The sequence below is a fragment of the Vulpes vulpes genome, chromosome 14 (assembly GCF_048418805.1).
Source record: "Vulpes vulpes isolate BD-2025 chromosome 14, VulVul3, whole genome shotgun sequence".
Lineage (NCBI taxonomy): Eukaryota > Metazoa > Chordata > Mammalia > Carnivora > Canidae > Vulpes > Vulpes vulpes.
Genome location: NC_132793.1, coordinates 106,407,268 through 106,433,791, shown reverse-complemented (window position 1 = coordinate 106,433,791; position 26,524 = coordinate 106,407,268). Strand labels below are relative to the sequence as shown.

Below are 26,524 nucleotides of genomic sequence, written 5' to 3'. Positions count from 1 at the left end.
GGATGTAGGTCAGCCCAGGTCAGCCCTGGGTCCTTGCAGGGGATGCCAAATTGTGGCCCAGGGACAGTAGAGCCTAAGCTGGCCTGGAGTCAGGACGCCAGGCCCGAAGCTGACTCATTCTGTCCCCGGGCAAGCCCTTGAATCATAGACTCTCAGGCTAGTGGGGTTTTTTTAGGTCACTGAGCCTAACCCACTCTTCACAATATTCACATATTATCAACCTACCTTGACTTGAATATCTCCAGTGATGGGGAACTCACTACTTCTTTGACCCTGCAAAAGACATGGTTTCATTTAGAGAAAGCCATACATCACACTGGGTCCCAGTCCCCCCTCCCAGGCAGCACTGACTCCTTGTAAAGGACCTTGTGGGGGACGCTTGAGGTCAGGCCTGGGATGGTGCTTTGGAAACTGTGAAGGTCATGACCGTGTGCAGGATAGCTAGGACTTAGCTCAGATTCTCACCCCAAGAAGTTGTAAAATGAGACTTTACTTCTGCAGAATCTAATAGGTTGTATGTTTTTTATTAATGGAAGTAAATTTTTCATCCAGTGCAATACACGATCAGTATAACTTGACGACTTGTGACAAAAAACATAGACTCCTATAACAGCAACGTGGTAGAAATACAGGAGCTTTCATCATCCCAGAACATTCGTGAAGTGCCTGGCAGTCAGCCCCCGCCCCTCTTGTGCAAGCAGCTGGTTCAGACAGACACTGCTCTGGCTGCTGCCGATTGTTTTATCAAGGGGGCCTCACACCATGTCCCTGGGAGTCACCCCCGTGGCAAAGTGTTGTGGCAGCTCATTGAAGAAGCCGCCAGAGCTTTTCCCTCGTGGAGGTACGGTCCGCTCGAGCATTTTCTGCTGCCCGACGTCTTTGTCGGCGCTGGTCGTGATAATCCTCCAACCGCCCGCCTTCTGCTGGGTGAACAGTGGACTCTCCTTGTGGTTTCAGGTTTCAGTCCCCTGATAATGATGCTGAGCATATTTTCAAGTGCTTACTGGCCATTTCTCTACATTCTTTTGCGAAGTGTCTGTATAAATCTTTAGCCCATTTTGTAACTGGGTTCTTAGTCCTCTTATTGTTTGCAGAGTCTTTGTATATTCTGGACATCTTGTCTAGGCGTATGTATTGCAAATATTTTCTCCCATTTTGTGGCTTATCTTCGCTTTCTTAATGGTGTCTCAATGAACAAACATCTTTTATTTGATAAAATCCAATGTACCTACTTTTTTCTTTTATGGTTAGAGACACTGTGTCCTCGCTAAGAAATCTGCCTAGGCCAAGGTTATAAAGATATTTTTCTATGTGTTTTTCCAGGCTTTTTATAGTTTTAGCTTTTACATTTAGGTGCATGATAATCTCAAATTAACGTTTCCACTTATTTATTCAGTTATTCAAGTGCCATTTGTCAAAATAGTTTTTTTTGACTATCAAGTTGCCAAAGTTCCTTTGTAGAAAAAAAAAATTGACCATATATGTGTGGGTCTATTTCTGGGCTTTCTTCCACTGAGCTGTTTTTCTATCTTGGTGTTGATTCCATACTGTCTTCTTTGCCTTAGTTATATCATAAGTCGTGAAATCAGGCACTGGGGGCACCTAGGGGGCACCTAGGGGGCTCCATCAGTGAAATGTCTGCCTTCGGCTCAGGTCATAATCTCAGGGTCCTGGGATTGAATCTCCTGTTGGGCTCCCTGCTCAGCAGGGAGTCTGCTTCTCCTTCTGCCTGTCCCCTCTGCTTATGCATTCTCTCTCTCTCTCTCTCTCTCAAATAAATAAATTTTTTAAAAAATCTTAAAAAGAAAAAAAGAAAGAAACCAGGCACTGCTGGTCCTCCACTTGGTTTTTTCTCCAGCTGTGCCCAGTGCCACAGGCAGGCGCCTCTAAGATGTTCAAGGACTCTTGCCTTCTAGATTCTGTGCAGCCGCCTCCCCTCCCCCACCAAACCCCCCACCATGGGCTGAACTAGAAACTAATTTCTAACACATAGAATATCACAAAAGTGCTAGGATTTCACCTCAGAGGTTTGGTTGCAAAAAGGCCATGCTTTTACTTCATTGCCTCCCTCATTTTCTTGCTCATTCTGAGGGAGAGCCTGTGTAGCAAGGGCCAGGGGAGATCTCTAGCCAACAGCAGAGAATTGAGGAGAATTGAGGCGTGCGGTCCAACGACCTGGCAGGGACTGAACGCCAGCGACAGCCATGTGAGTGAACTTGGAAGCAGGTCCTTCCCCCACTGAACCTCAAGATGCGACGCAGACTGACAGTTTGATCATTGCCCTTGGGAGGCTCCGGGCCAGAGGCACCAGCTAAACCACACTAGACTCTAACCCATGGCAACTGTGAGATCATCAGTGCTTGTGTCTCTAAGTCACTGCATTTTAGGATACTTGTTATGTAACAATAAATGACTCATACACTTACTCCCTTGTATTCCCATGCAAAACTTAGAATTATCTTGTCAGTTTCTACAAAAAAGACTGTTGGCATTTTAACTGGGACTGGTCCATGAACATAGTCTATATTTTCATTTATTTAGGTCTTTGATTTCTCTCATCTGTGAGCTGTAGTTTTCAGTGTAGATTTCTTGTAAGAAATCTTAAATTTGTTCCTAAGAATTGTATGGGTTTTGATGGAATGTAAATGTATTTCACACTTAATTCTCTAACATTCGTTTTTGGTATATAGTAATTCAACTGATTTTTAAAATTATTGACCTTGTATTCTGTGATCTTACTAAACTCTTTTTTTTTAATGAAATTTTATTTTATTTATTTATTTTTTTTTTTAATTTATGATAGTCACACACACAGAGAGAGAGAGGCAGAGACATAGGCAGAGGGAGAAGCAGGCTCCATGCACTGGGAGCCCAACATGGGATTCGATCCCGCGTCTCCAGGATCACGCCCTGGGCCAAAGGCAGGCGCTAAACTGCTGCGCCACCCAGGGATCCCTCTTACTAAACTCTTTTACTAGTTCTAGTTACTTTTTGGGGTACCCCTAGGATTTTTTATCTGCATGATTTTGTTATCTGTTAATATAGCTGCACTTCTTCCTTTCCAGTCATTTTGCTTTTAAGTTATTCTTGCCTTATTGTGCTGGCTAGCACCTCCGATGTAACATTAAATAGAGGTCATAGAGGGGACATCCTTGCCTGTTCCCCATATAGCTAGCACTTCCCATGATCTTCATTCCTTCCTGGAGATTCATGTTCCTTCTGGTGCAATTCCTGTCAGCCTTAACTCAATAACGATCAGTTATTATTTTTCATGGTTTCCAGGGGTCAGTAATTCACCAGTAGCTCTGATGCGGGATCTCTGGAGGTCGCAGGTCAAGGCATCTCCCAGGTCAAACCATCTGGAATTGGAGGACTGTGTTAGGGCTGTGCTAGTCTCCTGTGGCCACAAGCCTGGTGGCCTTGGACAGTGGACATTTATTCTTTTGAGGTTCTGGAGGCCACACTTCCACTGGGCTCACGTCAAGATGTCAGCAGGGCTGTTCCCCCTCCAGAAGTCTTGGGGAGAATGCATCCCCAGCCTGTCCCATCCACCAGCTTTCACCCTGGCCTGCAATTGTACCACTGCAGTCTCTGCACTGTGATCACACTGTTTCTCCTATCCTGTGTGCATCTCCCTCTTATAGGATACATGTGATTGCATTTAGACTCGACCTGAAGAATCCAGGCCAATTTCCCTGTCTTAGGATCCTGGATTTAATCACATCAATGAAATTCTTTTTTGTTTGGCAGGGGGTGATGCATAAGGTAATATTCAGAGGTTCCAGAGATTAAGAGATAGATATTGGGGGTGGGGCAGCTTTCAATTTACCGCATTCGTTGCTGGTCAGAGACTAGTTTTGCCAGTGGACCTGTCAGCTGCTTGATGTCCTCTTGCCAGACAGCAGGTGGCTGGGCCCGAGGTCATTCCAAAGTCCATCAGGTGTCTGAGGTGGGAAGACTCAGAAAGCTCAGAATTAGGATTTAGAAGCTGCGCTCCTCAGTTTTTCCTCTGTATTTCTACATGGTGCCTTCACATGATTTCCTTCATGATCGCTTCAAGGCAGCCAGACCTCTGATGTGGTGGATCGGGGACCCAGAAAGCATGTGTCCTAGGAGTCAGAGGAAAACTGTATTACCTCTTAGGATCTAGCCTTGGAAACCACACAGTATCACTGAGACACGCCACATCTGGTGGAAGCCAGTCATTAAGGCCAGCCCATCTCCGAGAGAAGGAGTGGGATGCAGCCTCCACCATGGGAGGGTGTAAGAGAGATTTACAGACCTGATTTCAGGCCCTCACAGATGGGGAGTGAGAATTCCCACTCATCCTTTAGTTGAAATGTCATCACTTCATCCTTGTTTCAAAAGCTACCTTCAGGGACGCCTGGGTGGCTCAGTGGTTGAGCATCTGCCTTCAGCCCAGGGTGTGATCCTGGAGACCCGGGATCGAGTCCCACGTCGGGCTCCCTGCATGGAGCCTGCTTCTCCCTCTGCCTGTGTCTCTGCCTCTCTCTCTCTCTCTCTCTCTCTCTCTCATGAATAAATAAAATCTTAAATAAAAAAAAAAAAGCTACCTTCACTGGAAAGAGTTCCAAGGTCACCCACCGTTCACTTTAGTACTTTAAAGTATATTGTTCCGATGTCTTCCAGTACCCTCTTACTTACAGAAAGTCAATCATCATTTCTACTCCTGTTTCCTGTTAGGTGACAGGTTTTCTCCTCTACCTGCCTTGGCTGATTTAAAACATTGTGATTTTCGGCAGTTTCACTGTGATGAAGTTCAGTGTGGGTTTACTTCATTTAGTTTTATTTGATACAGCTCAGGAACAGTCAACATGTATAATGTCTATGTTTTTCATCTATAATTTGTAGGCTGGTGTTTTCACCAAATGCTAGGGAAAATTACACATGATTTCCCCAAATTTTGTTCTGACCCATTGTCTCTCCTTCTCAGAGACTCCAATTAAATGTACATTAGGCCATTCAATACTGCCTTGCAGGTCACTGAGGCTCTGTTCATTTTTTAAAATTGAGATATAATTCATCTATCATACAGTTCACCCACTTAAACTGTAGAATTCAATAGTTTTTAGTATTTTCACAGAGCCACCACCACAGTCACTTTTAGAATATTTTTGTCAGGGATCCCTGGGTGGCACAGCGGTTTAGTGCCTGCCTTTGGCCCAGGGCGCGATCCTGGAGACCTGGGATCGAGTCCCACGTCGGGCTCCCTGCATGGAGCCTGCTTCTCCCTCTGCCTGTGTCTCTGCCTCTCTCTCTCTTTCTGTGACTATCATAAATAAATTAAAAAAAATTTAAAAAAAAGAATATTTTTGTCATCCCCAGTAGAAACCCCAAACCTCTTAGCAGTTCCTTCCCAATTCCCCTTAAGCCCCCAACCCTACGCAACCACTAATAGGATTTTGTCTCCATAGATTTGCTTCCTCCAGGCATTTTACATCAGTGAACTTGTGTATCACCTATTGTGAATGGTCTTTCATGGAGCATGGGTTCATGACCATGCTTCATTCCTTGGACGGCCAGATAACATTCCAGTACATGGATGCGCCCGTTCTGTTCACCCATTCATCAGTTGAAGGACATTCGGGCTGTTCTCACTTTATGGCAATTATGCATGGTGCTGCTACGAACTTATGCGCACAAGTGTTTATCTGGACATGTTTTATTTCTCTTGGGTATCTATGTGGGGGTAGAATCACCAAGTCATAGGATGGCTCTGTGCATAAACTTTTGAGGACCTGCCAAACTGTTGCCCATGGTGGCTGCACCACCTCGCATCCCCAGCAGCTGAGTGCAAGGGCTCTGATTTCTCACATCCATGCAGCACGCATCATGATCTACCTTTCTGACTACAGCCATCCTGGTGGGGGGATGTGGTATCTCGGTGGTTTTGATTTCTTGATGGCTGACTGTGCTGAGCATCACTTAATGTGACTCTGGTCCATTTGTGCATCTTCCTTGGAGAAATGTCTACTGAAACCCTTTGCCTGGTTTGATCAGGTTACTTGTCTTCTTACTATTGAGTATAAGGTTTCTTTGTATATTCTACATGTAATTCTCTTATCAGACACATAACTTGCCAATGTTTTCTCTCATTCTGCAGGTTATCTTTCTTCCTTATTTATGGCATCCTTTGAAGCACAAAAAGGCTTAATTTTGACATAGGCCAATTTATCTGTTTTTCTTTTGTTGCTTGTGCTCTTGACCTCATATCTTAGAAGACTGTGCCTGACTCAAGGCACCATAGATATATTTTCTTATAATGGTTTTAAAGTTTTAGCTCTTACTGTTAAGCCTTTGATAAGCTTTGACTTAATTTTGTGTGTATATGGTGTAGTCCAACTCCATTCTTCTGCATATGGATATCTAGCTGTCCCATTTGTTGAAAAGATTATTCTTTCCCCTACTGAATGGTCTTGGCGCCCTTGTTGAAACCAATCGACTGTATATGTGAAGTTGAGTTCTGGATTCTACATTCTGTTCCATTTATCCTTACATTTATCTTATGCCAGTACCACATTGTCTTTTTTGTTTTAAGATTTTACTTATTTATTCATGAGACACACAGAGAGAGAGGCAGAGACACAGGCAGAGGGAGAAGCAGGCTCCATGCAGGGAACCCGATGTGGCACTCGATCCCGGGACTCCAGGATCACACCCTGAACCAAAGGCAGACGCTCAACCGCTGAACCACCCAGGCATCCCCAGTACTATATTGTCTTAATGACTGTAGGTGTGTAGTATGTGTTGAAATCAGTAGGTGTGGGCAGCCTTGGTGGCTCAGTGGTTTGGCGTCTGCCTTCAGCTCAGGACGTGATCCTGAAGACCTGGGATCGAGTCCAACATCGGGCTCCCTGCATGGAGCCTGCCTCTCCCTCTGCTGTGTCTCTGCCTCTCTCTCTCTGTGTGTCTCTCATGAATAAATAAATAAAATCTTTTAAAAAAGGAAAGAAATCAGTAGGTGTGAATCCTCCAACTTTGTTCTTTTTCAACATTGTTTTGGCTATTCTGGATCTTTTGAATTTTCATATAAACTTTAGACCAGCTTGTTAATTTCTGCAAAAAAAGTCATCTGGGATTTTGATAGGAATTGTGTTGACTTGTAGATCATTTTGAGGGATATTGTCATCTTAACAATATTGTCTCTTGATCACAAATTGACTTTCCATTTGTTTATATCTTAATTTATTTCAACAATATTTTGTTATGTTTAATTTAAAAAATCTTTTTTTCTCTCTAGTCTTTTGATTGAATAATTTTTATCATTCTGTCTTCAAGTTCACAAACTTGTTTATAAAATAGTTTCAAATCTGCTGTTAAGCTCATCTGGTAAGCTTTTCATTTCAGAGATTATACTTCCCTTATACTATCTATTTTCATATGGCAATCCTCCATTGTTCATCAGTTACGTCTATATTTTTTTAAATTATCAAACATGTATTAGTAACTGTTTTAAAGTCCTTGTATGCTTATTACACATCTGTGTCATATCTGAGTTTATTTCTATTAATTGCCTTTTTTCTCAATTTTAGCTCATATTTCTTGCTTTTTCAGATGTCTGGTCATTTTTTGTTATATGTTGGAAATTCTGATGATATGTTAGGAGTATGCTGATTCAAAGAATTTAAATACACATGTGTGTTAAACTAGTGTCTCAGCCACAGGGCTCTGCCTTTCTGAGCCAGTTGCTCCTAAGAAATCCCATTTTGCTGAGCTGTGTGCAGAGGTGTCTGGAACCTCATAGGGACCCACTGAAGTTTAGGCAATGGCTTTGGTACTTTAGAGTTTAAAATCTGGAGTCAGACTATCTGGGTTTGTATCCCAACTATTCAGATTACTTGCTGTATTGCCTGCAGCAAATTACTTCATCTCTCTGTGCTTCCATATTCATATAATGGGGACTATAATTCAGTACCTACTTTATAGGATTATTGATGTAATTAAATGACTTAATACATGTAAAGCAATTGGAGCAGCACCTGGCATACACTAGGTGCTCAGTAGGTGTTAGTTTGCACTTTTAAAAAAAGCAAAATGAGGCGTGGTGGGGAGCTCAATTTGTGAAGTGCCTGCCTTCCACTCAGGTCATGATCCGGGGTCCTGGGATCAAGTTCTGTGTCAGGCTCCCTGCTCAGCAGGGAACCGGTTTCTTCCTCTTTCTCTCCCCCTGCCCTTCCTCCTGCTTGTGCTCTCTGTCTCTGTCTCTATCTCTGTCTCTCTCTGCTCCAACCCCCCCATGGGTAGTTTCTCTCTCTCTCAAATAAATAAAAAAATCTTTTCTAAAAAAGTGAAATGACGTTCTCTAGAAGACTGGTCCCCTGTTGCTCTGTGCCCCTACTGCACGGCCCCCTTGTTCATAGATGCCTTTTCTGTGTACACCTCTCTCCTCACCCTCTTCTTTAGACTATGGTCTCCTCCAGGGCCAGGACCAGGCCTGGAAGCCATCATGCATATGCTACAGGGGTACCATGACCCATTTGGTGGTAGTTCCCCTGCTTCACTCCTACCCTACACCACAAAGCTCCTCTGACCAAGAGAATGGTCCAGAGCCTGAGGAATAGGTGGTGTTGTTCCTTCCTTTCATCTCCCTCTAGGAAAGATGGAAAACCACGTACCATTAGAGCTGGCACTTAGAGACCATCCCATCTGCCCCTTCCTTTTATAGACCAGGTAATCGAAGCCCTAACAGGACAAGAGCTGGGCCCCATGTTGTACTTGCGGCATAGTAAATAACAATGGCAAGAAATGGCAGTTTTCTAGGGCTCTCTGCTCTGGGTTCGAATTATGTCAACTCTGAGCTTCATATTGCCTTCCTAACAACAATAAAAAACACCAAGTAGCTGTCATCTGTCATCAATACAACACAAGAAAATGATTTAATTCTGATTTAATACACACACCTTTCTTATGCACAAAATGTTTCAAAATATGAATGGATGGAGGGGTGTAATAAAAGGGTCTGATGGTGGATGATTGGGAACAGGACTGTGGGGTGCCCACCCTTCTGTGCCCTGCCCAGGAGGCCCAGGATATTTGGGGTGGCCTGTTGGCCAAGAGTACAAAGTCTGAAACCCACTTGCCTGAATTTGCAGCCTCAAGTCTGCTAACCAAAGACCTCGAGTAAACCCTGTTTCCTCGTCTGTGGAGTGAGAATGGTGGTAGGAACTACCTCACTGCGCTGGCTGTGGGTCGAATGTGTTAATGTACATACCCAATAGGTGCCATATAAATGTGAGCTACTGGCTGTTTACATAATAGTATTATTTCCATTTGCTCTCAGGCCCCTTGGGCCCAGGGACCTGGCAATGCCCAATCTGAGAGCCTTGTCCCTGCCTAGGGCAGCACAATTCCAGCCCAGGCACTCAAATCCCGTCACTGATAAAAAATTGCAAGGAAGGGATCCCTGGGTGGCACAGCGGTTTAGCGCCTGCCTTTGGCCCAGGGTGCGATCCTGGAGACCCGGGATTGAATCCCACGTCGGGGTCCCAGTGCATGGGGCCTGCTTCTCCCTCTGCCTGTGTCTCTGCCTCTCTCTCTCTCTCTCTCTGTGTGTGACTATCATAAATAAATAAAAAATTTAAAAAAAATTGCAAGGGAGGGGAGTCCCAGTGGCGCAGCGGTTTAGCGCCACCTGCAGCCCAGGGCGTGATCCTGGAGATATGGGATGGAGTCCCACGTCAGGTTCCTGCATGGAGCCTGCTTCTCCCTCCTCCTGTGTCTCTGCCTCTCTCTATGTCTATCATAAATAAATAAATAAATATTTAAAATAATAAATAAAAATTTTTTAAATTGCAAGGGAGTCACAGAGAGGACCAGGGACTCGCCCACGGTCACCCAGTCAGTGTTGGCCCCAAGCTAGAACCCACATGTCCCAGTGCCCAGAACACTCTGTCTTAGTCAGGAGCAGGTTGTCAACCAACTGGGTCCAGGTTTTGCAACAGAGCCTGGTGATCGATGTGTTCATTTCTATATAGGCTGGCGTGTTTATGTTGACAGGGTTGTACACTCTGGGTGCTGCCAGCTGGGCTAGAAGTGAGCTGGCTGGCTGGCCCCACCCAAACTGGCAGGAGCCTGGGTGAAGCTGGGACCAGACTTTGGAGCTAAAACCTCTCCCCTGACACACTCCTTGGGGGTCTTGCATGGGGGGCTCGGTCCCCAGGCACCTGCCCCAAATATGTTCCTTTGGAAGGGTCTGGGGGACATGGCTTCGACCACTCCTGCCCTGTCCTCACCCTTTCTGAGAGACCGTGGATTCCCAGAAGTCCTCTGCTTGGCCAAGGGTCCCCTCTGGACCAGCCTCCCCCTCTGCACCATTGCCTCGGACACATGTCCTTGCCTCCCATAAAATGGTGGAAACTTCATTCCTTGTCAATTCTCTCCTTTGATTGCATGATGCCCTCACCCCAGCCTGGGTCTGGTAACCCCAGTGACCTTGAGTGCTCCCCTGCTCCCCAACTGCCACCTGATTGCCATCACCTCTCAGCCTTCAAGGCAAGAGCCCGGCCAGCCAGCTTCCTTGGCCCCAGGCCCTCTGCAGTGTCAGCACAGGATCGGTGCAGAAAGAAGGCTCTTCCAGGAACTATCTATCAGTCAGGGGAAGGGAATATACACTTAACATTTTTATTTCATGGTAGACAATTATGTTTAACAAAATAACACCCAGCCTCTATGCTAAGTGCTCCAGGAGGGGCTCAGCCAGGGCAGCTCCAGAGGGTCCCTCCCAGTGGACTTCCTGGAGGAGGAGTCGTCTGAGGAATAGTAGGTAGGCCAGCTTGTGGATTTTGCAAGGGCATGGAAAATGAAGATTACACATTTCCCAAGCCATCCTGATCCTGGGATAAGCCTATTTGTTCAGCCTCCTCATCAATTTAGAAACTGTACATCCAGCATGCACATCAAGCTGCCCAGAGGGTGCTAAAAGACCCAGCCATGGGGTTCCTGCCAGCCCATGACCTAAGGACATTTCTGGTGCCATTCCCTCACCTATACCCACGCCCAGCATCAACTCTGATCATTAGATCATTAACGCCACTGCTCAGTCCTCAGCCGGAGAGCAGCACCAGAAGGGAAGAGTCATCGCGTCCTAGGGACAGAGGAGGTCTGCATTCCTTCCTGGGGTTCTCTGAGGCTGGGTTGGTGATATGGCATGGGCTTCTAGAGCCCACTGGGAACCCTGAAACAGCACTGATGGGGGGCAGGGGAGGGCTTCCAGCAGGTTCTCAAGGGGGTCCTAACCCCTGTGGCCAGTAACCCAGACCCAGACTATTAAGGCGTCCTCAGAGGGAGGGCCTGGAAAAGAGAACTTTAAGGGACTGGAGTTTGGTGATGGGCCGAATTTTCTTGAAGTGAGTGTACTGGCTTTGACCTAGTAGCTCAGTGTGGAAATCTGGGGGTCACCCACCATTGCCTGGGTTCAAGGCCTTGGAACAAGCCATCCCTGTTGCTGCTGCCATGCCCTGCCCCTGGGCCTTCAGAGGGGACTTAAAATCCCCCCTAACACCCAGGGGGGCACCTCACCCGACCAGTACCCCCACCCCCAGAGGCAGCCTGGCATTTTGAGGTGGTGGCCTGCAAGTGATCACCAAGGGGTGGGGGGCTCTGGGTGGGAGGCCTGGCTGGGCAGGGGTGTCCAAGGAGCAGTGTCCCTGGTGTCAGAAAGTTTGGGTTTGTTGCTACACTCCTACCAAGTCCTGAGATGAGGGAGGAAGAGGAGAGGGTGCTAGAGGGCAAAGGGCAAGGTGCAGAGGCAGGGGTGATAATGGAGTGTGGATGGAGGGCAAATCTAGTGCATGTGGTTTCCCGGTTCCAGAGCGGGTCACGGAGACCTGGGCTTCCACCCAGCTCTGCCTCTCGCTGGGCATGTGACACGGAGCCACTGTCCGGCTCTCTGGACCTCTCTGTTGCCTCAGCCAGGGCACGCAGCTGTTGATACCACCGCCGTTACAGGGCCGTGGAGAGGATGCAAGGGGCCACTGCATGTCCAGGGCTTGACACAGTTCATGCATTTACTAAAGAAAAGTTAGTCAAGACCCAACCCAACCAGAAGTCAAGCTTCCACCCAGGCTGGGACCCAGCCTGGCCCCAGGTGCAGGGCCCACTGGCAGGAGCCAAGTCCTCCCACAGCCCCGCCAAGGATGGCAGCCAAAGACTGCCTCCCTGGCCCACGCAGGCAGGTCCCTCTTCCTCTCCTGCTTCCCACCCTCTTATGTAAGGCTCGCAGGTGGGCAGCTGGGGCCCGCGCCAGGTGGGTCAGAGGTGTCTCAGGCCACACCTCACCCACAGCCCCAGGGTAGGCCGGGGCGGGTCCCCACACACGCCCAGCCCCAGCGCCTCATTATCAGCGGTGCCAGCTCCCACACTCACGATGCTTTAGCCGGCGGAGCTCAGGGAGCACCAAGCCCTGTTCCTGCCTCCACACGGGAGACCAGGTGAGCTCCCTGCTGTGGCTAGATCCTGTCAGGCACCCATTCTGCCGTGAGGCCTCCGGGGGATCCTCAGCCAGGACCCCTGATCCTGAGACAGCTGCTGGGGGTCTGATCTTCAAGGTGAGACAGGCCATGTGGACAAAGGAAGCATGAGGGGGGTGGGCCACCGTGTTGGGGGGGCAGAGAGGCCCGTGTGGAAGTAGCCCATGGGGGGGCTGTGGCATGGCACACTCCAGCCTGGGTGGTCGGGACAGTGGGATCTGGAGGACATCCTGCTTTTCCCTCAGTGTGGGCCTTTGAGGATTCGGGGAATGTGTAGGCAACGCCCTGCACTGCTGTGCTCCGGGAAGGTAGGCTCTCAGCTTTGTGCCCGGGGCAGACGGCGGCCAGCACTGGAATAAGGAACAGGGAGGGCGGCAGGGGTGCTCAGTCATCTGCAAAGCGGGAGTCCTGGAGTCTGCTTGCTTTGCTCATCGTGGTCCTCCTGGTAAGCTCCTGGCCCGGGGTATGGAAACCAGAGCCCGAAGGCGAGCCCATGTTGCTCTCAACACGATCAGATGTGTGGGCTCAGCAGGCAGTAAATTACAGTCAGGCGCCCAGCCCCAGGAGCCGGTGAGTCCTGCCCAGCAAGGAAGGCACCTGCGTCCGGGCCCAGCCCAGCTGCGGGCCGTGACGCACCCTGTATCTGTTGCAGGGTGGTTTGGTGGAGCGGGGCCTCCCTGGGGCCGATGCATTCCCGGAGGTCCCCGCTCTCTCCTCTGTGAGCTCGAGGGGCACGGCCGCCCCACGGGGACCATGCCAGAGATGCTCCTGCTCATGTCTGCCGGCTCCGTCCTGAGGACCGTGTAAGGAACAAGGACCCTGCCCCCCTCCCAGGGAGAGTACCCAGGCCGCTCGGTACCCAGACCCGTCTTGGGTTTGGGGGTTTTCACTCCACTGAGTCACCCTCCAGATCGTACCAAAGAACTTTCTTCTCCTGATTCCCTGAAAGATCCTTGACAGCCCCCCAGTAATATGGGGGAGCTACTGTGCACTAAACACTTTGCAGATGTCCTGTATCCTCACCACAGACACAGGGTGACACAGAGCACCCAGGCTCAGAGAGGTACAGTGACTTGCCCAGACTCACACAGCCAGTGAAGGGGGTGAATTCTGGTGAACCTCAATGCTATATTGTTTCAAGAAAGCATTTATTGAGCACCTATTGCATACAGAACAGTGGCCTGGCTGCTGAAGGCTGAAAGGGAAGAAAGACAACAAAATAACTAGGAGATGGACCCCCATCTGGGAGGGGCTCCCGTGGAAAACGAGAGCTCCTCTCAGCTTGTGGGTCACACACACAGTGACAACATGAGGAGGATGTTTACTGAGCTCCCGCTGTGTACCTCAGTGTCAGGCCAGAGGACAAGAAGATTCATGGAACTGACCAAGCCACGTGTGGCCTTCAAGGCCGTGAGAGGGGGATGGTGTTGGGGATAATCCTCGAGGGCTTCCTGAAGGAGGAACTGAATGAGGCTCAGTCGGCTCTACCATCAAATGGTTCCCTTCAGCTCCTCTGGCAAAACAGGAGGACAGAGGCGAGACCAGCTGACCAGAGACGGTCAAGAGAGGGAGTGCAGGCAGGCTGTCCTGGCCCAAGCACCTCACGGTGTATTTGTGCACACACGCCCTTCTAGAGCTCCTTGCTCCCCGAGCCACTAGGAAGGCACCGCAGACATTTGGTTTCTGAGCAGGACAAGTAAGGCCAGGTGCTGAGGGTGTGTACAAGTAGGACAGGAATACTGTGCTCATCACCTTTGCCAGGCGCTGGTGGTGATCACGAAGGTGCCACCTCACCCGCTGGTCCCACCCACGTCACGCCGCAGGCTCGGGGCTGAAGGCTTGAACCAGACTGTTTGCCCCACGCAGCTGTGCACAGGGTGACAAGTCCCTGTCACACCGTCAGAGGAGGACCCCTCCACCGGGTCACCTGTGAAGGAGAGAGCAGGACGGGGAGTGGAGGGCAGTGCGTCTGAGCCACCAGGGCCCGGCCAGCACAGGGGTGCCGGGCACTCGGGAAAGGGCCCCCCACAAACAGAGGGTTTGGTTCAGGAGGCTCTCACTTGGCCACCAGCTCCCTTAGGCTCCTATCTTTTCGCTTCATCTGTTTTTAGCTATTCCGAAACCAGGGTCAGTTTACACAAATGTTACCAGGTGGGAAAATGCCGCCTGAAACTTTAGATGGGGATTTAAAGCAGACTTGTGAGGAGGCCGTTCAGATGGCGAGCGACCACCATCAGCGACGGCCTCGGCCAATCTGGGGTGGCTGCCCAGCTGGCGATTTCCAAGGCTGGCCTCGCTCCCCCTTGAGGACCCAGCCAGTGGGGCGGACGCCATACGCAGCTCGCCATCCGCGCTCAGGGACTCACAGTGCCAGACCCGAGGCGTGTGTCCTTCATCCGCCCGCTACTTGTCTGTGCCCAGAGCTCCAGGCCGCTCGGTACCAGTATGATTGTCTCCATCCTAAAGCAGAGGCAGAGTCCACTCTGCAACCCAAGCGAGTAATGCTGGTGACCCGTGACCCAAAGTCAGCAGGACAAGTCCCACACGCTCAGATCCCCACCCTAGAAGCACGCTTTGTCGTCTCAGTGTTCCAGTGGCTTCCCTGGAACAGGTTCCCACTCACGGACAGAAGGGCCTCACTCACGGAATTCCCAAGACCGGGACCAACTTGGCCCCACCTCACCCTGCTTCTCCCCACGCCCTTCCCTTCTTATTTTTTTTTTTAATTTTTTAAATTTTATTTATTTATGAGAGAGAGAGACAGAGACAGAGACACAGGCAGAGGGAGAAGCAGGCTCCATGCAGGGAGCCCGATGTGGGACCCGATCCAGGGTCTCCGGGATCACGCCCGTGATCATACTGGTACTGAGCGGCCTGGAGCTCTGGGCACAGACAAGTAGCGGGCAGATGAAGGACACACGCCTTGGGTCTGGCACTGTGAGTCCCTGAGCGCGGATGGCGAGCTGCGTATGGCGTCCGCCCCACTGGCTGGGTCCTCAAGGGGGAGCGAGCCCAGCCTTGGAAATCGCTGAAGGCGGCGCTAAACCGCTGAGGCAACTGGGCTGCACCGCTCCCCCCCCCACTTCCCTTCTTAACCTCCTGATGTGTTTCACTTTAAAACCTAATTCAGGTTCTTAAGCAGACTGCTGCCAGGTGGGCCTGGGTGTGTTCGCAAACTTAGTTTGAGCCTGCGGTGCCCGCAAGGAGTAAGGCCGAATGTGACAAGCAGGTAACTGGCCCAACAGCCTGGGAAGTGGGCAGGGATGGGACTAGCCCCACCCTGACAGATGGATGGGACTCCCTGGAGCCAGGGTTCTGCTCTTGGAGCTGCCATGACCAGCTGCACAGGTTGCACACTGCACAACTCCAATGGGCTCGGTTTACATAGCTGAGGAGTATGAAATATGCCCCAGGAGTTGTGCAAAAGCTGCAGTCCTGCTTGAGTCTGGTGCGTGTACTGAACTCCACCCACTCATCCCCCAGGACGTTGAGGTCTGGCTAATTGAACCCTGAGGAAAAATGGTGCTGAGGTCAACAAGAGAGACCTCATAACTCCTGGGGCTATCTGGCAGGAAGAGGAGATCCATTGTCCAGGGTCACCAGGCCTGGGAAGCGAGGAGGATCTGGACTGGGAGTGAAGGCAGATGGCTGGAGCCCCAGATCTCTCTGGCCTCACGCTGTCCTCTCCATGGGGAGGGGAGATCCTCACTTGGGGCCTGCAGAGGACCCATGAGAACCCTGGGAATGTCCTCAGCTCTGCTCTCAGCTTCTAAGCATGACTGTTTTCAAGGCCTGGGGCCCAGTGGGTATGGGGAGCAAGGAGGAGGGGCTCCGCTGGAGCTGTGCCCAGAATTGGCCACTGCTGGGCCACCCAAGCCGTTCCTTATCCAGAGAGGGATGCTGAGTCCAGCGAGAGCTGTGCACCTGCCAGAGTCACACCACAAACTAGAGCGGGCAGGGCTTGATTGTTCTTTCTCCTGAGCCCTTAGAACCTGCAGGGAGAGGCTGGGGGTGGTGAGCCCAGCCCTGCAGCTACTGAGTTCTTGTCCCCTGACTACCTCCTCTTCCCCCGGTAGGCAGAGACACCTGCCAGGGGCAGAGATGCCACTGTCACCCCCGGGGTACAAGACATGTGCTGAGCCAGCACCGGGAAGCCAGGCCCCAGGGGTCTCACTTTGTTTCTCTCCTCCATGCCAGCTCCCTGACTGATGGCCAGACACTCTCCAAAGAGTCCATAAGCCACGCTCTCACGCTCCCGTCCCCAGAGAAGGAGAAGGATGCCCAGCTGGATGGGTCAGGTGAGCCGGCCAGGAGGCTGCAGGCTGCACTGGGGTGCCAGGGGCTGCAGGAAGAGTCCAGGCAGAGGCGAGCGGTGGGGAGCTGCTGGACAGGACTCTGGGGGCCGGGGCAGGTGGGAATCCTGCTAGTGGCTGCATCCCTCAGGGACACTCCCACACCCCACTCATTATGGCCACATCAGGGCCAAGCACGAAGGACGCAGTGGCCACTGGGGCCTCAGGAAGGGTGGAGGCCCAGGTAAGCCAGGCCAGGAGCTGGCAACCTGGTTGCCTGGGGTGAGGCACCTGCAGGTGGCCGGAAGTGCGCAGAGTCTGTCGGAGGCTTACAAGAACTTCCTGGAGTGCTGGGTGCAGAGTTGTCATTTACCCTGAAGAGTCAACACAATCATAGTAGCAACACAGCTTTGCTCACTTTTATTGGCTGTCCCACAATATTGTAGCAACAGCACAAGTTAAACAAAACTCGCAACAGTAAGTGCCTGGCACAGAGGGTTACTGCCTCCTGAGTTCTGAGCTACCCTTGGGGTGGGACATTGTTGCCATTTTGCCGCTGTCCTGTGTCACCTCTGGGGGAAAAAGCTGCCCCTGCAGTGCGTGTCTGCCCAGCTATGGACTCTCCAGCTGCGAGGTCCTGGGAGCAGCCAGGCCTGATCCCAACACCAACCCCCACTCAGGTGTTTGGGTGGAAGCGTTTGAACTGAGTGTGTCTTCAGTTTGGGTCCACTTGGTGTTGTCCTCATGGTTGGACTAAGTATGGGTCTGGGGAAGCAGATGGTAGTGTATGAAGTGGGACTAGCTGGGGAGGCCGTTTCCTTGGGTCCCTGAGCAGGACAGAGGAGAGGGCAGCCTCTTCCCCCAGATTTCTTCTGGCCTGGCTTTCCTGGTTGGAGGACGGAGACAGCATGAAGGCAAAGGTCACCATGTTTAAAAGAGGCATAGGGAGGGCAGGCTTCTCACCCCCCACCCGGGGCAGCCTGGCTCCCTGGGGAGCAAATCCCAATCATGTCCCCCAACAGGGCTGCCACTGCCATCAGACCAGCTGCCCTTCTCTCAGGCCCAGCATCTTGGGCTAAAGGGGCTTCTTGGCACCAGCGCTGTCAGCAGGCCCCTGGAGGAGCTGCCCCAGGGACGGGGACCCTGCCCTGGGAACGTGTGGCAGGCCTGGCATGGGGATCACACCCTGCCCAGCCTCTCCCGTGCAGCCCCCTCAGCCATCATGGGCTGAGTGTCTGCACGTGCCAGCCTGGTGTGGGGCTGGACACCCTTTCTCTCGAGACCTCCAGCAACTCCAGGAGCCCAGGTTCTAGGCTCCGTGCGGCAGAGGCTGGAGAGTCGCAGCTAGGAGAAGCCCTCTCCATAAGATTGGGAGAGGGCACCATCCACTTGAAAGACTGGAGGGGGTGCTGGAGGGTTATGAGGGGCTTCACTCCCCCTTCCCCAAACAGCTGCCCCTCGAGAGGAGGAGTAAGCTTTTATTAAACATTTGCCATGTGCTAGGCCTTGTGCAGAGGGGTTGACTTGTACTCATGTGATCTTCACAGCAGCACTGGGGTAGGCACTTTACCATTCCCATCTGACGGGGGAGACTCAGCTCAGAGAGGTCCTGAGACTTTCTCAGAGTCACACAGCTAGTAAGCAGTGTAACTCTTAAGTGGCCATGCTGCCCCCTTGGGGTCCTGGGTAGCCATGTGGTCCCCTCCAGCTAGCCACTGAGCTAGCAGCCCTGCCAGGAGCTCTGAGAATCCTGTCTTCAGCAATCAGCATCCCCCAGCCTCCCTGAGTTCCCAGAAGCTCAAGGGTCCTCTAGCTCCTGTCCCCAGGCCAGGTTTTGGGCCTGAACCGGGCCACCGAGCTAGCTGCCACAATGTGACCTCCACACAAAGGCAGCCTTGTGCCCGGCCTTGGAGACACATTTCTTTCTAGCTCTTTCTAGCTGAGCATGAACCCCAACTGGAGCAGGGCAAGGCCAGACCGCAGGGAAGGGGAGGGGTCTAGGGGGACCAGCTGCTGGGAATGGGGCTCCTCCCCCCACCCACTCCTGCTGGGAGACCCCCACATCAACTAGTGAGCTCTGAGGCCAGGGTTTCTAGCCCCGTGAGGCCCTAGGCTGAGTCAAGGGAAGCACAGGGCCTCCCTGTGCTCCTCACCCCCACCCTCCCTCATGCTTCAAGGGCAAGGCCGCTGTTGGGCTGGAAGGAGAGCTCTCAACCTGAGGTGGGGAGCAGGTGGGGACAGTGGGGTTCACAGAACCACTGTTACTTCAGCCTTGGGTGGGGGTGGGGAGGTCGGAGAAGGCTTCGCAGAGAACAGGGACATTTGTGTAGGTAGCTCCTTGCCTGAGAAATGGGAACTGAGGGTAACCTGGCCTCACCGGCCCAAACCAGTGGGGATCCTTATAAAAACTTTCCTACTCCAAGTGTCCTAGCCAAGTGTCCAGTTCCATCGCATTGGGAGTGTGTTAGATGCTTTGTGCAGAGTTGCCCATGCCTGATGTGGTTCTAGAACACAGGTGAGGTTGGTGGGTCTGGAGCCCATGGCCAAGAAAAGATTCCTGAGATGTCTTTGGTGCATAATGGGAGTTTATTAAAGCCTGGGCACAGGATCCACGGGCGAGTAAAGATGCTGCCCCAGGTCATGAGGGGACGCCAGGCTCAAAGTCACTCCCATCTATCCCCAGGGGGCCACAGGGTCTGTATACAGGGTGGGGCTAGGAGGCTAGCTCATGCCCCAAAATGACAAGACAACTGCCTTGGTCACCTGGGGTCCAGCCCGAGCCCCAGTGGTGCCCCCGGAGGAGGTGCTGGCAGAGGGAAGCAGGGCTGTGAGGCCAAGAGGTCTCTGGGGCAGGGAGACTGGCTCAGGCCCAGCACAGGCAGATAAAGCTGCTCTCAGCTCCCCCATGCCTGGACAGGTGGGACCCTGGGGGTAGAACCCAAAACCCAAAACAGGGACCCTGGGGAGCCTACAAAGACTGATTGTCACTCAGATGGGGAAACTGAACCCAGGGAGCACATGGGTTTGCCCAGGCTTTCTCTGCGGAGTGGCCACAACCCAGAGCTCCTGATCCTCGAGCCAGAAGGCTAGGGAGTGGCCAGCAGGTAGAGGGGTCTCTCCCACTTCAGGCACAGTGGAGCCAAATTCACAATCTGGTACATTCTGTACAAAGTTTACACAGACTGTCCTGTCCTAGGCAGGCCTTGGCCTTATCTCAAGCCATGTTCTGAGGCCACCATGGCCTCTTTCTCTTAAATATCCCCAGGAATGGGGCTGAGCTGTGTCCAAGGGCCGCAGCAAAGGGTCACTGCGTGCAGAGCAAGTGCCCCGGCCCTGTCCCCGGCTGACCCCTGCGGCAGGGCCTTCCGGGTCTCCAGGCAGATCTGTCCACAGCCTGAGAGCCACTTTGACCTTGACTGGGCCTCTGTAACCCACCAGTTGTACAACAGGCTGGTTCTAGGCCATTCCCACACCCCTGGGCTCACCTCCCCTCCACCCCTTCCCTTTCCCAGCCAACTGAGTGATTTACTCTGTATTCACATGCCTGAGTCCAGAGACCCATGGACAAGGGCTCCCTGCCCGCCTGCCACCCCAGTATAATGGGGGATTGATACGACACAGGCCAGGGTCAGGCCAGGACCAGTAACCATGTGAGCCAGAGAAGGAGGGACAAGGCCGGGAGGGGGAAGTGCAGGCTGCGCCCTCAGCACCATCCTCTCGAGTGTGCTGCGGGGGATGGCTGCACACTGTCTGCTAGCTGGGTGCTCTGGGCTCAAATGCTTGCTGGAGTCCAGCTGGGACCCCGAGTACATGACCCTGACTGGGTCCTGTGTCCTTGGCTGGTACTGTAGCCATGAGCTTAGTTGGGTTCAGCAGACCTGTGTCCCAGTTGAACTTCAAGGTGGGGGGATGGGAACAATTCTAGAAGGCTGGCCACTCGGGTTTTGGGCCAGCTCTGCCGTGGAGCATGTGAGCTTCATCTCAGGGCCATGAGTTCGAGCCCTGTGTTGGGCGTGGAGCCGACTTAAAATAAAAACTCATAAACAGGAAAGAAAGGGCAAAAGGTCGGGCAGCCCATCCTGATTGCTTAGTCTGCTGGGGCCCCAGGAGCTGGCCTTGAGCAGCAGGCTGAGGACACCCCCAGCTCACGGTGACCCCACCCCTTGGGTCCAGCAGACTGTCAGGGGACTTGGGCACCATGCTCTCCTTCCCCCAATGCCATCCCCAAAGGAATGGACCATGGACCCCCATACCAACACCCCATCCAGCGGGCAGGACTGACCGAGGATGGTCCCACCTGTGCTCCTGACCTGCTGTGACCTTGGGACACATCTCTGCCCCTCTGGACACAGATTCCTCATCGCTGATGGGCTGCATGTGGAGTTCCCACTGTTTCTCAAGGACGCCCCCCACACCCCCAGCTAATATCACAGCCACATCCATAGTTGTACTTATTCTATTGGTGAACATTTACCACAAGGACAGCGCCTGCACGGGCTCAGGTCTATTCCCAGAGAAGGAAGAGAGGTTTCAGGAGTGCCCAGTGGGCCGGCTCCCCCCAGGGGTGCAGGAGGCCCATAGTTTCTGCTTTGCCTGTACGTTCATACCACTTTCCACCGGATGTCGTTCTGCGGGATTTCCTTGTCATTAAATTCTTTAAATGCTTTATTTTAATGACTACCTGGAACCCATGCCATGGCTTCGCTGCTGGGGACACTGGGTCGATTTCAGTGACCTTGCTCAGGGAGACAGAGCCACAGAGAAGTGGGCCTCTGCATCTCCAATCCGTTCCCCTGGGCACTCCCTGCAAGTGTGGTGGCTGTGGCTCACAGGTCACTCCTTTTTGAAGCCCTTTTGTATATATTGGCTGATTGCCCCCAGGAAAGTCATCCAACCCACAGTCCCACTTTGCCTGGCACTCCGGCCACCGGACAGTGTGGTCTGCTGGCCTGGAGATAGCAGGTTGGGAGAGACGCAGGTCAGGAGGCAGGTGGGCTGGTGTGTCCAGATGGCTCTGTCTGGGAGGTCGTCATGAACATAGGCAGGGAGGAAAAGAAGCTCGGGAGCAGCCAGGGGAATGGGAAGGAAGAGGCCCCGTGGCTCTCTGCTCTGCTGGCACCATGCTCACACACACTTAGCCCTCCCACACACTCAGCCCTCTGCCTGCCTCTCCAGGCTCCCCATCACAGCCTCTGCAAGTCTCATTCAGACCCACAAGACAGAGGCTCCCAGGCCAGAGCCCCACGAGGTGACCCCATGGGCCTGGGCCGGGGCGTGCGGCTCCCGCTCCTGTGGTTGCAGAGCAAGACCGGCTCCAAGGCTCAGCCTTTCCAACTGCTCTTCCCACCTTGCTAATAGCTAAAAGTGGGGCTTCCAACTCATCATCCAGGGGTTCTTTTCAGACAGAGCTGAGGTTGGGAGAGGGAGCAGTATGAGCCAATGGCCAAGGGGCCCTACAGGGCCTTGTGATGACAAAGGGCAGCGTGAGGCCCCCAGGCTTGGAGCGTCATCTTCCCCTCCTTCAGGCCCTAAGGCCCCGAGCTGCGGCAGGCAGGAGTAGAGGACACAGCCGGGCTCCCAGGCGTGTAGCACAGGGGTTCACGAGGCTGTGTCGGGCAGACACTTGCTGGGGGCCCGCCTCTCTCAGCGCTGGGGACAGGGGTGACCTGCATCACTGTCAGGCCATGCCGGAGGGCAGCGGGAGGGAAGAGCAGCAAGGCCTGTGTCCCTTAGACCCGTGGTCGGTCAGCCCAGCCTCCAGGGACCAAGACGGGACAGAAGGTAGTACCTTCTTCCCCAAAGCCCCCTGACCTCCACTCTGGGCTGGGCGTCTGCACTCCAGTCACACCTGCTTTCAAGAGCTTCCAGCTGCGGCAGAGGCTAGGAGTAGGATATGGGCACCCCACCTGTCACGAGGCGGGCAGGCACACAATGCACCACGGCCACTGTGGTCCTCCGTGTGCAGCAGAGTCATTGCACCTCTGGAGACCTAGGCCTCTCATCACCCACAGCCAGGCGCCTGTCCTCCAGGCTGGCCTCATCCCTGGGCGGAGCAGCCAGGCTCAAAGACCTACCACCATCCCTTTTCTTTACATCCCCTCTGTCCTCCTCTGACAGGGTCACCATAGGGCAAGAGCTGACTTGGGGACAGGCAGGGCCATGTCCTAGGAGGGGAGCAGCTCTGTCTAAAATGTCCATTAAAGTTTAAAGGCTTTTTTCTTCAGATTCAATGAACCCCCTTCTGGAGATCTTTACTTTGGAAAGCCTGGATCAAGGGCAGGAAGCTGGGAGCCATCTGAGTGCATGCAGCTGGGGAAGGGGCTGTGGCGGGTCCCTCACCCACCCATGTGTGCCCCCAGAGATCTGCTGGGGTCACAGAACCAAGGACAGGTCATTTTTGATAGCTACGTTTGATTTGGTCGGCATGATGTTTTTTAAAAGCGTGAGCCAACAGTTAAAAATGCGGGGATTGCACACAGACACCCAGATGTCCTCCCGCTGGCCCCAGCTGCCAGAGCCAAGGTGACCGCCCTGTGCCCACCATCCCCACCACGCCCTGTGGCCTCCCTGACACAGTTACTGTCCCCATGGACTGTAGTTGTCCTTCCTGAATGTTGTTCTTTATCAAGAACAGAGAAACAGGAGCGCGGCCAGAGCCGTGTGCTTCCAGGATGGTGAGAAGGACCCTGTGTCTTTGTGGGAAGGCAGACTGCGGCCTGTTTCCTATGCAAACCCTAGATCGCTTCATTCCTGCCCTTCTTATCTTTACACATTATTTTTTTTAAGATTTTATTTATTTATTTGAGACAGAGAGTGCGCATGAGCTGGGGGCAGGAGGTGCAGAGGAGAGAGAGAAGCAGACTCCCCACCCAGGACGCTGAGGTCCTGACCTGAGTCGAAGGCAGATGCTTCACTGACAGAGCCATCCAGGCGCCCATCATTACACATTATTTATTGTGATGCTGACACCTGAGCCACCTGACTCCTTTGGGCGTTTGGGGTTTATTACACTTGACTAATACAATAGTAACAAGGCCCAGGGTGCCTGGTGGCTCATTAGGTTAAGTGTCTGACTCCTGGTTTCAGCTCATTTCATGATCCCGGGGTTCTGAGATCAAGTGGGCTTCTCCCTCCCCTTCTCCTTCCCACTCACTCTCAATTTCTAGAGTAAATAAATAAATCTTAAAAAAAAAATAACACAAGAGTAACAGGGTCCTTTTTGTCCTTTGGATAGAAAATGAAAGCGACCCCAGTGACAAGAGAAAGTCTAACTTCCTTGTGTGTGTTTGTACGAGTACGGTGCACACACGCCCAACATCAGCAAGGCTCCCTAGAGGCGTAGAGTTCAGGACAGCCCGTGAGGTTTTATATCACACATTTCTAAACTGTGTCCTATTTCTGACAAGTACATATTGTTTTGTGATTTTAAAAAAGATTATGTGTTAAAGTTAAAACTTTTGAAAAAAAATAATAAAGTTAAAACTTCTGGCTGAGGGAAGATGTAGCAACAGATTATAAAACTTGTCTCTGATCTTGGCAATCAGGGGACAATGGGTAAATGCAGCAGAGCACTGGCAGGAAAGGAGGAGCCATCAGGAGGAGTGGCCATGGGGAGGAAGAGCCATGGGGAGGAGGAGCCATGGGGAGGAGCACCTTCAGGGAGGAGGAGTACCCTCAGGGAGGAGCACCTGTGGGGAGGATCCACTTTTTCTGGTTTAGGGGCCAGGAAGGGAACAGCTGCCCAGGTATTAGAACTGCTTTATTGGGGTATGATTGTACGGCATCAAATTTACCATTTTAAAATAATGAGTTTTCACTGAAAAAAAAATTATTCTTTTCAATTATTTGTAGCAAACTTTTATAGTTGCACCAGTTTCACTGTGATCTAAGTTTAGAACATTTCCATCACCCCAAAAATATCTTTAGTGCCCGTCTAGGGTGAATCCCCGTTGCCAGCAGGCAACCACTACCCTACCATGTCTCCTGTCTGCCTTTTCTGAACAGTTCCCTTCAATAGGCTGTCATTTCCTTCTGGCTGCTTTCACTGAACACGCTTCTGAGGCTCAGGTGCGTTGGGTCCAGACCAGTCCCGGGTGCCTTTGCAGAGCGGACCTGTATTCTCAGGTGTGGAGAGCCACATTTGACTTTTGCTCAGCAGCTGACAGGTGTTTGGTAGTTTCCTCGTTTTGATTGTCATAAGTAGCACTTATGCACATCTTTGTGTAGCAGATTCAGTGGCCTCCACAGAAGGAGGAACCAGCTGTCCTGCCCTAGCCTGGGGTCTTCACCTCTTTCTGTCACAACCTCACAGTCCACATGCAAGCCAAATGTCTGAGGTTCAGAGGTCCTGTCGCCTGAAAAGGACATGTGCCCACTGGGGCCACGCACACCGTCCGGACAGTAGGTGGCAGAGCTGCCCTCCTTCCCCCGCAGATCATCTGCTGAGAATGACGGTGCTGGCCTGGGGAAAGGAGGCCCCATGGACAGAAGCATCTAGACTACACATCCAAGCCTCCTCAGAATTTGAAGAACTTGGAAAAGCATTAGTGTGCATTTATCGAGCACTGATGAGGTGCCGGGGTTCTTCATATACACCATTTCCCTTGATCCTCTTATCATCCCTGATGATTGAATCCTTGCCTTTCCTCCGAGAAAATAGACCCAAAGTCTCACGTGCTGAACCGCAAATCTGTTCCCACCTACTACATGCAGCTGGCAGGCTGGATGGTGGCCCACCCGTGAGCAGTGACATTGGGCACACCAGGCTGCTCTGTGGCCTCGGGAATATGACTGGGCCTCTCTGAGCTGCCGCTGCCCCATCTGCAAGATGAGGCGCCAGCCCCTGTGTTGCTGGCTAGATCCTAAGGATGGGGGTTTGGGGGTGGGGCATCTGGTGGGCATGAGGGAAGGCTGTCCCTGCGGCTGGGACACATTTCAGGCTAGTCCCAGCCATCTGTGCCCAGGCACCCCCTTGGGAGGGCTGCTGTTTCTGCGGCTTTGACCCTCTGTCCAGCTGGGTCTCCAGTTCTCAGAAAGCAGAGGAAGGATGGAAACCCTTGAGGTCTGGTGCCCTGCTCTTCAGAGGAGGCCCAGCTTCTGCTGACCACCTGGCCTCCGGGAGCCAGGCCCGGTGCCATGAAGACAGGAAAAGGTCCAGGCCCCCAATGTCTCTATGGCTTCCACCTCTTCGTGACATCCTGAACCCTTGCCCAGCTTCAGGGCTGCAGATCAGACTGCCTCCTCCAGGCAGCCTCCTACCTACCCCAGTCCCTTGCTTGTCCACCAGCACCCATGGCCCAGGACCCAAAGCATGGCTGGGGCCAGAGGCTGGGGAGCTCTGCCCACGGGAGGACCAGGGCCCGGAGGGATGACCCTAGGCCAGCCTGGTCCCAGCTATGGTTTCCCCTCCCCCGCAGAGGAGACGTTGTGGACCACCCGGGCTGATGGCCGTGTGCGCCCACGCTTGCACCCAGCCTGCCCGCAGCCCCCCTACACTGTGCACCGGATGTTCTATGAGGCCTTGGACAAGTACGGGGACCTGAGTGCTCTGGGCTTCAAGCGTCAGGGCACGTGGGAACACATCTCCTATTCTCAGTACTATCTGCTGGCCCGGAGAACTGCCAAGGGCTTCCTCAAGGTGAGGCCCTGGAGATGTAGCCCTTCCCTTCCCCAGCCCTGCCTTCCAGCTCTGGGCCCTCGACGACCTCCCCCCGACCCCTACCTGGCAAGCCTTTAGGACAAACA

General features: G+C 52.5%; 1 protein-coding gene across 4 annotated transcripts in view; it reads left to right on the top strand.

Annotated features, from left to right (window-relative positions):
• ACSBG1 (acyl-CoA synthetase bubblegum family member 1) overlaps window positions 1–26,524 on the top strand; it is a 49,047-nt gene that overhangs the window by 4,894 nt on the left and 17,629 nt on the right. The window contains exons 1-5 of one of the 4 annotated variants that reach the window (XM_072737513.1): window positions 12,383–12,566; window positions 13,141–13,291; window positions 15,619–15,717; window positions 16,686–16,786; window positions 26,197–26,417. In XM_072737513.1, coding sequence (XP_072593614.1) covers window positions 13,242–13,291; window positions 15,619–15,717; window positions 16,686–16,786; window positions 26,197–26,417 — 471 coding nt within the window. In that variant the 5' untranslated portion in view covers window positions 12,383–12,566; window positions 13,141–13,241. Of the gene's footprint in view, window positions 1–12,354; window positions 12,567–13,140; window positions 13,292–15,618; window positions 15,718–16,685; window positions 16,787–26,196; window positions 26,418–26,524 lie in introns of those variants that run through there. The other 3 variants (XM_072737514.1, XM_025999933.2, XM_025999942.2) reach the window with 3 other exon arrangements.